Source organism: Cyclopterus lumpus, chromosome 6 (assembly GCF_009769545.1).
Source record: "Cyclopterus lumpus isolate fCycLum1 chromosome 6, fCycLum1.pri, whole genome shotgun sequence".
Taxonomy (NCBI): domain Eukaryota; kingdom Metazoa; phylum Chordata; class Actinopteri; order Perciformes; family Cyclopteridae; genus Cyclopterus; species Cyclopterus lumpus.
In genome coordinates, this window is record NC_046971.1 from 16,894,288 (window position 1) to 16,907,175 (window position 12,888).

General features: G+C 44.1%; 1 protein-coding gene and 1 long non-coding RNA gene across 5 annotated transcripts in view; one reads left to right on the forward strand and one right to left on the reverse strand.

The window, feature by feature from the left end:
• The first annotated feature begins 191 nt into the window (after positions 1–191).
• Positions 192–1,451, forward strand: LOC117732421. The gene is made up of 2 exons (XR_004609597.1): positions 192–383; positions 828–1,451. It is a non-coding gene; the product is annotated as an uncharacterized LOC117732421 (long non-coding RNA).
• A 1,795-nt stretch (positions 1,452–3,246) lies between these two features.
• rassf7a (Ras association domain family member 7a) overlaps positions 3,247–12,888 on the reverse strand; it is a 31,309-nt gene continuing 21,667 nt past the window's right edge. For 3 of the 4 annotated variants that reach the window (XM_034535282.1, XM_034535280.1, XM_034535281.1), the window contains 5 exons: positions 9,192–9,390; positions 7,536–8,464; positions 5,304–5,478; positions 5,111–5,218; positions 3,247–3,541 (listed from right to left, as the gene is read on the reverse strand). In XM_034535282.1, coding sequence (XP_034391173.1) covers positions 3,510–3,541; positions 5,111–5,218; positions 5,304–5,478; positions 7,536–8,464; positions 9,192–9,294 — 1,347 coding nt within the window. In that variant the 5' untranslated portion in view covers positions 9,295–9,390 and the 3' untranslated portion in view covers positions 3,247–3,509. Of the gene's footprint in view, positions 3,542–5,110; positions 5,219–5,303; positions 5,479–7,535; positions 8,465–9,191; positions 9,391–9,476; positions 9,527–12,888 lie in introns of those variants that run through there. The other variant, XM_034535283.1, reaches the window with a different exon arrangement.

Sequence of the window (12,888 nt, forward strand, 5' to 3'; positions counted from 1 at the left end):
CAGGGCCAGCTGGACTTGCTGGCCTCATCGCACCCACCTCCATGAGGTTTACATTCGTCGATTGTCGAGAATGGGTGGGCCGTTCGACTTCAACGCGGCAGCCGGTTGGCTGTGCTTGATGTCAGTCTCTTTTTACTTTTGCATAACCAGGTCGGGTTGCAGATGCAGGGGAGTGGGCAGGGTAGGGGTAGTGCAAGTGAACTTCTGTGTCGGTCTAGGCAACACTATATCATCAAAATGCACCTAACTTTAAACATGCACAGTGATTTCTTTTTGAGGAAAACATCATTTGGATGTTTTGATTGATAGTTGAATGCGTCCTATCGGCGGAAATGAAATATGTTTTTCTTTTACAATTAATACAAAAGAAAACTTGGGTTCTGGTAAGTATCTACCTTTATCTGCCACTATTCTTTATTATATATGGTGTGGATGAATAGGCCACATCCACCATACCATTACTGTTAGATATCATTTCTGTCTAAATATTTTACACTTTAACTATTTATTCTTTTTTTAACTTTCTCATTACAATTGAAATGGAAAGCATGTATATGTATTTTGGCAGCCAAATACATAAAGTGAACCAACCAGCTTTAATTTCAAATGACTTTGGCTACAGTTTGTTACAGTTACAATTGATTAGATTTGTGATTTATTTGAATAATTTTAAAATGTTGTGTTTTACAAATTCATTTAGATAACATTATTTGATATACATAAGTGATGTTATTGGAAGATATACCACTAATCTCCTGACTTCATGTTGAATATGTATATATGATCTATTACTGTTTTATTACACCATTGTCTATGCTACTCCACAGATTGTGTGTGCTTATCGTTAGGATATCTGAGATCTAAAAGGAGGTAAGCCACTGACTAACGCACATTGTGCCAGTTACCATATCCACTGTGCGTGTGACAGCGGCTAACCTGGTTTTGGGAACACTTCTCATCTGTGGCTCGTCCGAGACCAGCCACAGGCAGACCAGACACCTCCATCTATAAGCAGTCCCCCTTGATCATGTCCCGTGCAGATTGCTGGGACAGGCCTGCTAAACATGACTGCCCACCCAGCGGCCTCCATGTGTAGTGTAGCCTACTTTCTCTTATACAGTATGTTCACATCCTGTATCTTATTCAGGGCCAGTGTCCTTGCAATGCCGCCTACTGTCAAGACTATTGGTGAGTGTTTTATTTCAGTTTCTTTTTCAGCTTTGTGGTTTAGACATGACAATCATCGGCCATTCTGGTTCCCATTTTGAGGTCAGGGGATTCTTGAAGAAGTTCCTCGGGTGCCCTCCAGCTAAAATGAGCATTATACGATAAACACACAGAACTTACAGTTATACAGTAATGTGTCCACCCCTTTACAGTAAAATAAGCTGTTTTCCAGTTTGTATACAAGTGTGTCGCCTGTAATAAAATCCAAGTCAATTGTATCCAAACATTCTGTACCATGTGTGTTTGTAATATGTGAAAGTAAAGTTTCTACTCATCATTTTGTCTTTCTGTTTTACCATGTAATGCATTTCTTGGTGTCAGTGAGGATATTTCATTTCCATTAGTGCATGACTCACTGTGACACAGAGGAATAGATAAGTGCAGTATGTCAGACTCATTAACTTGTGGCCCCCATTCATCATCATAATGTGGACGTGCAGATGCTCACTCTCGTGCAAAAACAAGAAGGTTCTTTCTGCCTGTTATATATTTGCATTAATCAGTTTTCAATACAAAAGTCGTCAAACGTTTAGCTTTGCCACCCCTTTTACATTCATCTGACTCCTTCCCAAGTAGATTTGGTGCCATTGTAATGAGCAATGATAATTCCCTCAGAGTGGTGTCCCAAAACATCATGGTAATCTGTGAATGTCCCGTTTCCGAGATTGGAGTCTCCTGGGTTTAGATTTGAAGTGGGTGAGGTTGGATGTATTTCACTTTATAGGACAACACTGGCCCAGTGATTTCTACTTTATAAGGGAGCATTACTTCCAATGGGAAGGTGGGAAATACAAAGAGAACGACTTTATATCTGGACTTCGTAGTGTGTGCAGTGTCCTTCATGTTCCACAGGTAGGCGTCAGCGTTGCACCATGCTGTGGTCTTGTGCAGACAGCAGGGAACTGAACAGCTTATCTAACCCCCGCCGAGCTAGACAGATCTAAATCTTCTCAGTAAAATCTAACTCTACGTAATTAATCATAATGTCTAAACCGAACACGTCACGTACTAGTCAAGCATGCACGACAATGGCCCAAAGTGGAAATGGAAAAATGAGATTCTCTTTTTTAAATGTTTTATATCAATATGTGCATATCTTTATATCGAAAGAAAATATGTGGCTGCTTGGAGTTTTTACCTAGCAAGTGAGACCAGACGAAAGTATTTATAGAAATCGGCAGGGTTTCACTCCGGGGTTAGCCAGAGCACAAGGAAGCCCACGTCACTCAGTGGGTAACAGACAGCATATTTACTCTCGAGGGTAAACAAACAGGAAAGGGTTGGAGGACAAGAGTGACGTGCAGAAGCCCGACTCTGTGCAACTACGTGTTTATGCGATCATGAATAATCATTAATCATGTGTTTATTCGATCATGGCCGGGTTCGATTTGTCGGCGAATAACAAATGACAGAAAATTGTTGTTGTTTTGTTGCCAGTATTTTTAAAGAGGCATTTCCCCAGATGTCCGTTGGTGCTAAAAATACACAATTTCTTACAGTATAAACACACAATAGACTATCAACAATGTGCATTTACAATTAAAAAGATCTATAGATTGGCTTTCACAAATCCTGTTAGGCCCCGCGCCTTCATGGTCACATGTCTTGTAGATATACTGGGTTACATCACCCATATTAGCCGAGGGTGTGCGATACTAGGATGTCCGCCACATTCCTATCTGCATACAATGATGCACTTTGTAAACATTTTATCAGCCACCTTAGATTTACGGACATAAAACGCCCAGGAATGATTCCGCATCAAAGGATCCATGGAGCACAAGTTATGAAGAGAGCATGCATATTTCAGTACCTATAACATATTCATAATGGCTGTCACATAAGAGTTTCATGGTACTGTCATTTTTAGAAAGTGCACACTGGTGTGTTAATTATTTACTGCAGGGTATTCTAGATGCGCTGTAGCTCCACTCCTACTTACTGCAGTTGTAAAGAAGATTATAACAAAATGTGACTCCACAAACAGGGCATTAAGAAAAACAATCACTCAACAAACTATTATCTAAAACACAATGCACATTTTTTATTTCATTTAAATATACAGTAACAGTAATTGCTCTAGGTAAAAGGTTTCTAAATTATTTTACATTTCATACAGATAGTTTGCAGTGTGTACTGTAGCAAAGCTCTGTAAATATATTTGTCTTATGTATATACAGTATGTATATCATGGTCGATTAAATAATGAATTACAAAGAAAGGGGTTAAATAAGAGGAGACAGAACAGTGAACAACTTTCCTTTGGCCCTGCGGTCCATGTTTTATCTCCATGACGACTCTCGGGATGTCAGGACTGCAAGACACACAAGAATAAGTGGGGATCATGATCCCTTTGTTTGGAAAACATGTTTCAGCTAAGACACAGCAGGAAAGACCAGGGTCAATCAGGATATTCACACATGCCTATGAGAAACACTCGCGGACACACGACTAGTGATTGGGTTAATTCCGTTACCCGCCGGGGGGGCGTGGACTGTGACGGTCTTGCAGTCAGAGTAGCAATTTGGGTTAGAATTGGTTCAAGCATCGGTTTCTATCCCAAAAACGGAGATGTTGCATAATCAAGCAAAGAAAACACCAAACTGCAGATGGAAGGAGAGAGTGCACACTCCAACACACGTCACTTTGACCTGTCAGCATAACAGAGACACATAATAGGATGATGAGTGCTATAATAAAGTGAATATTAGTTTTGGTGGTTTGGATGGTTATTTGTGGATAACAGTAATGAAGACAGCCAAAGCACTGACAACAGCAGCTTCACATACTGCTTGATGTCCGTTATGAAGGCTTGGGTAAGGAAGCTCATTCTAAATTTACAGTACACTGAGGCACAATACAAAATATGACAGGTCAAATGTTAAGTGTGTTGGCAGCAGAAGAACCAGGCGCATACACCCCAATGGAGAAAAAGAAAAGTATTTAACAAATCACGGCTATGTTGCGCTACTTTTGAAACGTATACCTTTGTTTTAGCATGGAGCTTGAAAAATAGAAATAGATTGGCAAAACCTCCTCAAATAAATGGTCCTCAAGCAGAGCACAGATAGAGAACAGAAATAAACATTTCTCTGTAGGCAAACCAGGGCCCAGGCTTCACACAGGAAGAGAACGGGACAGTGCAATACATTTTGCAGAGACCTTTTTAATGAAAGGCTCTTGCTCTTTGGAAGTCAAGCGTCACCAAAGTATGAGACATTGTATAAATACACCCCCCTCTCACGTATAAATAGTATCCATACATAAAAGGCAAACTGAAATGGCATTTTGTCTCCTATCTTCCCATGTCACAGTGTAAAAACAGCACTACAATCAGAATGTCTTCTACAGTCATTCCCAGTGCGATCGATGTGTTACATGGAGATATGGTGAAAAGCAGCCGTCAGTAGACGATTGTTGATTTGAAGGTGGGAAGGCCGCTCCGTACTACAGAGGGGGCTATTAAGAGCACGTTCTCAGATGTATTAAAGTAGAACCAAAAAGCAGCTACCATTAGTTCAGAAGCAAACAGTGAGAGAAGAGGAGGGCGGGGAGAAGAGACAACATGTAAGGGTAGATAGACCCACAGAATTAAAGCAGGAAAGTAAATAAAGAAAATGGAAAGGTATCAGTAAAGAAGCAGAAGTCGTTCAGCCTTTAAAGGTCGAGCACAGGGAAGCTGCTGAGAAGTAGCAGGGATCCACACCACACAGATGCTTCCGCTACCCGACACCAAAAAAACCCGGCAGTTGTAGCCTTAACCCCAATCAAGCTGGGTTAGAAGGTTTGGGGGAAAGGGGCTCTGGGACCAGGGGACGGGCAGGGCAGGAGAGGAGCAGAGCAGGATGGACTTGGGAAGCAGCAGGGTCTCACACATACACACCCTCGGGGTTGAGACTGGACACTAGAGGGTTTTGCAGGTTGCGTGGATGTCCCAGGAACTGTTTGGCAGTGGGGCGAGGCGGTGACTCCATTTGAGTTACACTGAGGCCTGGTGGAGAAACAGAAATACGATGAGAGGGCCAGTCCTCTAACTTTAACAGCAGAGTATACAACGTTGAACTGTGTTTCCATACCTCCGTTCCTGTACCCAACTTGCAGAAGATGTGCCAGTTCTAACTGCTCCAGTTGCTCCTGAAGCTCGGTGCGTGAGTGGGTGTGCGCTGGCAGGACACCTGTCTGTTGTATAAACTGCTGCAGGTTACACTGCCTCAGCTCCTTATTCAACTCCTCCAGCTCATCCTGCTTGTCCTTAGATGGGGAAAAAACACGGATCAGTGAGGAAAACAAAAGGACAATTGAGAGCTCACATCAGTCAGCGCTGACTCACTGAGCGCTGACACCTTGTTTGCCTGTAAATGGGATGAGCTAAACATGCCTGCTATTCAGTAGATACAATTATGTTCTGCATTGCTTGAATGTTAACTGTAGTAATAACAAACCAACCGCATAATTTAAACTACTTATAAAGGCAGGACTTCTGTGTGTACTTCTACTATAAATATCAAGCAGCCTTTCACCATAAGGGGGCAGCAGAGTCTATACATCAAGTCTAATTTCACTGACAGAGACTATCAGCTATCATGCACCCTTAGAACATTCAGCTGCAATGAATCATCAAAGTTTTAATTCCATCCGATTCCAAAAGCCTGTGGCGTATGCTTATCAATGGATACATACCAAATGCTCATTTGCCTGTTACATTTCAAAGTTGTCTCAATCAACCAGGTGCCAAGAGGCCAAGATATGAATCACCTCCAATAAATTAAAACACGGAGATCAGAGATGCTCCATAGAGACAGTGGCATCACCTTCGCGCACACAGATTAAACTGTGATGCCGACAAACAGGCCAGTCAATCAGTCCTAATCGACTATCCATTTGTGCTTAATCAATGTGTCTGCACACAAGACAGGAAGCAGCAGCAGTATGCTGGAGACCCAACTCCAGCGCCTGTGTTTGTTTGTGCCTGTAATCAGCCTCAAATGTGGCCTGCTGAGGCAGTTCACACCTGCAGGTCTGCCTCCATTAGCCTAATGACAGGAACGCTGTGCTCATCATCACCAGCACTTAAACACTCGACTGTCAGCCTCGACCTATCGGCTGACTGATGACGGACAGTCAGACATGCACCCCTTTCAATTACTATGAACTGAACTGTATTATACTGTATTATGTTACGAGGATTAACATGCATCTCATTTCTAGGCGACAACTGCCTGGGTGGCCAAACGCCTCTGTGGTTACTTTGGGATTATAAACTCTTGCAGTCCTGTTATAACATGGTGGTACATATTATACCAGGATGTATGAAAAAACAAAAACCTAATGCCCCTGTTATGCAGCAGGATGCCATCTATATAATTGGTAAATTGATCATGACACAGTCCTTCTCTGTTCCCATCAATCGGGCAGTAAATGTTGACTCAGACACTCTTCACAAGGATGACTGACTGAAAAGCAAATTAGCTTATCGTCATGTTTTAATCAGTTTTGCAGACTGTTTGTTAGTTAATACTTTTAAACCAGTGGGTTGAGCATTAGACACAAAGACCGTTCAGTCTGGCTATGCTAATGAAAACAGGGAAGCACTTGTTTTTACTGTCCTCCGTTTCCTTATGTACAATAAAAGCAAAATTAAATTCTTCACTCCCCTGGCTGGAACTAGTCTGAATGAGCTCCATGAAGTGGATACCCGAGTACAGGGTTTCATTTGGATTATGAGGAAACTCGAGTTTCGAGCTTCAAACTGGGTTTAGATTTTATTGATACAGCCACATCTCTGACAACCACCAATGACAAACAATGACACCACAAACTACCATACGTTGAGGCTGAGTAGATCCAATAAAAGGGGCTTTTGTTCTACAAATCAATCCTCTTTAATCTCTTTTTCCATACACAGGGTACAAAAATATGTAGATACTGGCAATGTAATAGAAACACCATTCGTAACCATGTGTTCAGAACATGCATACAACAGGATACCTGCCAAACCAGTTTGGCAAGACTTGCACAATGTTTTCCATACAATATAACAGTTTCATACAAGGTAGCATATGAGTATACAGCATTCATGTCATCATACTTTGTGGAATAATTATTCATATATAAAAAGAAATGCCACAATAAATCATGTATTCAAGTGTCTCTGCACTGATGTTAGTCTGCTGCAGTATGCAGGTAGGAGAGGGATATAGTTTTACAGTATGGCTAGATGAGGGTCTGTGCTACACCCCTCAAATGACAACACATGGGCTGATGGGGATTTATAGCCCTTTCTCCAGAACCGTCACCTCTCTCCTTACCTGCATCAGAGACTCTGCCTTCCCCAGAGCCTTGTCAGTCTCAGACAGTTGCTCCTCCAGCTCTGTCCGGTGATTCTCCCGGCTCTTGAGCTCTGCCTTAATGGCATCAAGGGATTCCTCGGGACAGTTGGCTTTCCCTTCCGTCTGGCTTTCCCGCTGGATCTCTTGCTCCAGCTGAGCTGAGCGAACAGAGACGTCGTGGAGCCGCCGTCCGCAGTCGTCGAGCTTGGCATGGAGCTCCCCCAGCTTCTTTCTCATTCCTCGCTCCCTCTCCACCTCTGCCTGAAGCTCCTCCTCCCAGTACTGCTCGTGGGCCAGCTCGGCCTGGTTCCTCCGCACCTCTAGCTCCAAAGTGTCCATCTCTTCCTGCAAGTGAGCGTCAGAAACTGGTGATGGACACGGAGATGGGTAGGGACGCTCCCAGGTATGTGACTCCCTCTCTAGAGCTTCTAGCTGGGCCTCCATGGCCCTCAGTCTTTCCTGTTGCTGAAGAACCTTCCTGAAGACCTCCTCTTTGGCTGGGCCTACAGGTGGTGATGGAGATGGAGATGGTGATAGCACATGAGGGGAAACAGGGCTGGGAGAAGGGCAGGGGGAGGCTCTTTGCTCTGGAGAGTCCTGAGCAGACCTCTGAAACTGTTTGCTTCTAGGAGAGGTGGATGGCCCTAGGTTAAAGGTGAGTGCTTTCTTAGGCTGGCTGCGTTTGGAAGGCTCTGGCTCAGGAAGCTTGGGCAGTGGAGGGGGGCTTGGCCTGTCCTGTTTTGAGATGGGTACGTCACTGCTGCTCGGGCCGGTACGGCGCAGGAAGAACTGAACTTCGCCTCCATGTTGGCCTAACTTAGCCAGAGACTCCAGAGGCTTCTCTGTGGCCAACAGCTGCCTTTCTGTCTCCCTAAGACGCTGGATGAGAACATAACGGCCTGTCTGACCTGGGGACAGAGAGAAACGGGGAGTGAGGACAAAGACATACACCTACAAGCTGAAAGACAACATAAACAACCTTGCTATAAACATCCCCACATCAAACTGAAGAGGCAGTCAAGAACTTTCTTCTTCTTCACCGTTATTAATGCTGTTAATTAAATCCAGCTTCTACGGAAGTAGCGCGAGTGAGCAAATGAAATCAGATGCATTATGATGATGCTGATACCTTTAAATCTCTGCCTCTGAGGATTGGAAGAAAGGCTTCTTCGTAAGACTTGCACAACATATAAAAAATGTTCAAATAAACTGAAGTTTCCACAAGGACCTTGAAATTAGGACAAGCCCTCCCTGATGACTTGGCAGGCAGCTCACAAATGGAAGGAGGAGAGTGCTAAATCTGGATGTATGTTGTTCAACGCAGCTGCAGCGCAAGGCTTGAATAAAGCCAGCGGATACAGAGACAGGGAGCCGGAAATCCAAACTGACCCCCTGAAAATCCAACAGAGTGCTCAATTTGGGTCAGAGGAGAATGAAAAGGTGAGTGCTGAACCGGGTTGTTGCAACCTTAGCATGTACTCATGTTTTGTCTGACTCAAATTCCCCATCGCTGTTATCTAATCACTTCAGGCAAGATAAATTAATTAAGCACACATACAAGGTGCCAAGTGGAGGCTGGTATCACAACATGGTGACCCAACGATTTTACAACAGGAAAGAGTTTGAGGTACTCACCAATGGCCTGGGCCAGAGCGATGACCACATCCTGGCAGGACGTCTCCTCCGACAGGCCGCACACCACCCGCACTACTCCGTCCACCCACACTTTGAGCTCCATCTGGGACCAGGCAGGAGGAGGTGAAGGGTAAAATGGTCTTTAATACGGGTCACTTCAGCTTGGCTTGACTGAACTCAACACCGCATGGCACAGACTCTGAAAAAGGAAAAAAGAGAGAGACATGTTACGCGCGTGTCGATAAGATTGAGGATTGATCCAGAAATCAGTTGTAACAAACAAACTTTTGTAATTGAAGAAAAAGTAGGGAGCTTATTGAGAGGACACAAAAGACACCATGCTAACTCTCTAAAGGCTTCACTGGTCATATTGTAATCTCACTCCAACATGTGACACTTGTTGATAATCAAAACACAACACATTGCAAGCTGTCATATATACACGGCACCATCACTTAGTCAATTTGTTGAAATACCAGTTTCTAGTCCAAACAGTGCCGACTTCAAAAAGTACTGTGTTGGGTGAGAGTATGACTGAATTGTAAATTTCACAACCAGCAGCCGAGGGGGGAGAGCAGTGTAGCATGTTGTTAAGTTTCTAGTGGTTAGTTAAGAGCTTGTGGACCTGGAAGCATAAATGCCAATCTGTAACCCAATTAAACGCTCTGCTGCCCTCCTTCAAAGCAGTTATGATAGCTTACTGCCGAGGGGAACGGACAGGGAAAGTGGAGCAACTCGAGTGTGTCTACGTTTGGGAGAGGGTGTTTGTGCGGGTAGAAATACATATAAACATGGCAGGAGAGAAAGAACACGTGTGTGGGTAGAAATAAATATAAACATGGCAGGAGAGAAAGAACAAGTGTGTGTGTGTTCTTCAGTTTGATCCCCTTAGCAGGGCCAGAACTGGGTCTCATCAGACTTCACACAGTCGATCAACAGGTTGCCTTATACGCGCCGGGCAGCAGGTTTAACCTAAATTGTTAATACTTGTGTTATGTTCAGTCCTCTGTCTGTCTGTCTGTCTGTCTGTCTGTCTGTCGGTCTGTACTTTTACAGCTAAGCTTCAAAACAAGGTAATAAAAAAACGCAGTGCTCATAAAAAGTAAAATGCCTTGGGCGGTGGCAGGATTATCTCTAGAGCTTGGCACAGTAAATGAAACATTGTAGCCTAGGTGGGTAAAAGACAACTCTTCACCCAGAGTCAGACAGATGGTGTTCTCTTTCTGCCTGTCTCTCCGGTTCGCAATGGGAGGTGTTTAATACCGAGCCCCACCATTATCTTGCCCCTCATTCAGGGCCTGGCTCTGCTCCACTGGCTGCCTATAGGGAGCTGCTTTGGAGGAATGCACTGACTTCATCTGCCAGCCGGAAGAATTCCTGCTTTTTTCTTAACAAAGCCCTCCCCCCGCCCCTCGTCTGCCGCTGACCTGGCTGCCCCGCACCACCATCACTTGTCCGCTGTTTAAACGGCAAACACAAACTCTGCTGGGGAGCAACAGCCGCTCTGATGTGGCAACAACATCACACAGAACAGCTCAACATGACACCGCATACGGGAGGGAATGACGACACAGCTCGGAGATTGAACCCGCGGATCGAGATCACAGGAAACGAGCGAGGAGATAGAGATTGTGGATGTGGTAGAAGGTATTTTGAGCTACGCGAAGCGCGGTGGTTTCATCTGGAGAGACAGTTGATATTAAAAGGGAGTGCTAACCAAAATCCAACACCAGGAGTTTCAACACATCTGAGATGTCAATGAGTGCTTTAAGAGGGCACAGAGTGTGCTGTGTTGCAATACATAATTAAGGCTAACTAGTTGAGTAACAGAGTCAGTAGACAATCATTTACTTTAGCTGGGAGGCTTCTTTTTTTTTTTTAAACATGCAGAGGTGAACAGGAATACCCATTTCGCGTCTTCAAGCCTCATGCAGTGGAATACTACCTCACAGGCCAGAACAAAACTTTCCCCTACGCAAAAGCATTTTTATACCCGAGAGTAAACTGTGAGAAAACTGCTAACAAAAGATCAAACAGATTTTTGTCAAATACATGCCTGCATGAATTTCACCCTCCCGTGATGCTTAGCTCTTGTCCCTTCTGTCTGGTGAAATGTGATAATCTGCACTAACAGGAAACAACCAGGCCTGTGAGTCTCAGGTTGCTATCTATTCTCTTTGTCACAGGCACAAAAACACTGAAAACCAGACATCCGTCTAACCCAGCGCAGCTCCGGAGTCCTGTTCTCAGTTCTTATTGAAATACAGATAGAGGAGAAGCACCTTTACATTGTTTGAGTAATGTAGTCTCTGAATCATAAAGTGTACCATCACCGTAGGCTCTGAACACACAACACACGACAGGGGTCTGAAATAATGGTTGAAATACTGCAGGAGCCTGTAGAACGGCCTGTCAATAAACACATTTGAGATGCAAACAGGGGGCGACTCCAAGCCTATGTAGAATGTTTGGTTTCAGAGTCAACATGCAAAATGCTGTAAACAAACACCGGCTTCAGACTGCTTTGCACATTTACAGTCATGTGCACACACACACACACATATTCTAATATAAGCCGCTAAAGTTATCCGAAAGGCATCATCTTCCACACCCACCCTTTAATCTCAGGTTACCCCCCAAAACAGAAGAAAAAAACAGCCCCACCCACCCAAATTGGCACAGGGCAGTTTCGGTTGAAACTCTGAGCTCAGATGTTTTCTCAGACGAAAGAAATCAAGAAAATGTCAAAAAGAACACTCAGACACATGCAAATCCACAAAGAAGCCATGTGGCGAGGTCAAATTGGATAAATAAAATAGGCTAGTATGATGAAAGGGAGAAAAGGAGAGACAGTGAAGAAGACAGACAGTGAGCAAATGAGAATAAATGTGGGATAGGGGACTGACAGATAAGACAGATAGAGAAAAGCGCAGTGATTGGAGCCATGTGCCATTCCCTCTGTCCCCTCTCATCATCGCTCACCCATCCAGCTAACCCGCTTTGCGTCTTTCATCACCCTGTCTGTGCCTCTGTCTGTCTCTCTTCAATAACAGCCTCGCTGAATTCGACTCAAGGCAGAAGTGGTTAGCACCACAGCCCTGGGCATGCTTCGGCTCGTCTGTGTGCCATCCTGTGTGAGCAACTGTCACAGGCTGTGAATGATGGGCCTTTTTGGACAAGCGGGGCACAGAGAAGTGTCCAAATGCCAAAACTGCAACACTGCAGATATCCAATCTCCACATATTGTTGTGCTTTTCCCCTTAAAGAAACGTGAAAATTTAAAAGCAAGACAGTAATACGCAATAACGTTTTTTTTTGTTGAAAAGTCACGTACAAGCATAAATGCACCAGGACTCATGCAGTTGGACGGACACACCCTTCCGCCTTGATTTTATTTGAAGATGAACCATTCATTTCTGTTCTAGTCATGAGCAGTATTGAGCAACACGCAAAACAGAGTAAAGCTCATCAGGAAAATTCCAAGAAAAGGTTATAAATTCACCGTGGCTTCTCAACACCTGAGCCCTGAGGCTAATAGAAGAGTATGCTTACTTAGTGTGTAATGTCTGAGTGCGCGGGAAGTACAGTACAACGTGTCATGCTGGTGGAATGGTCAAAGGTTGGGTTTGCTTGCATTCATGTACACGCCTGTATGTGCAAGTGTGTTTGCAAGCAGACATGCCATGTTGGCCTATCT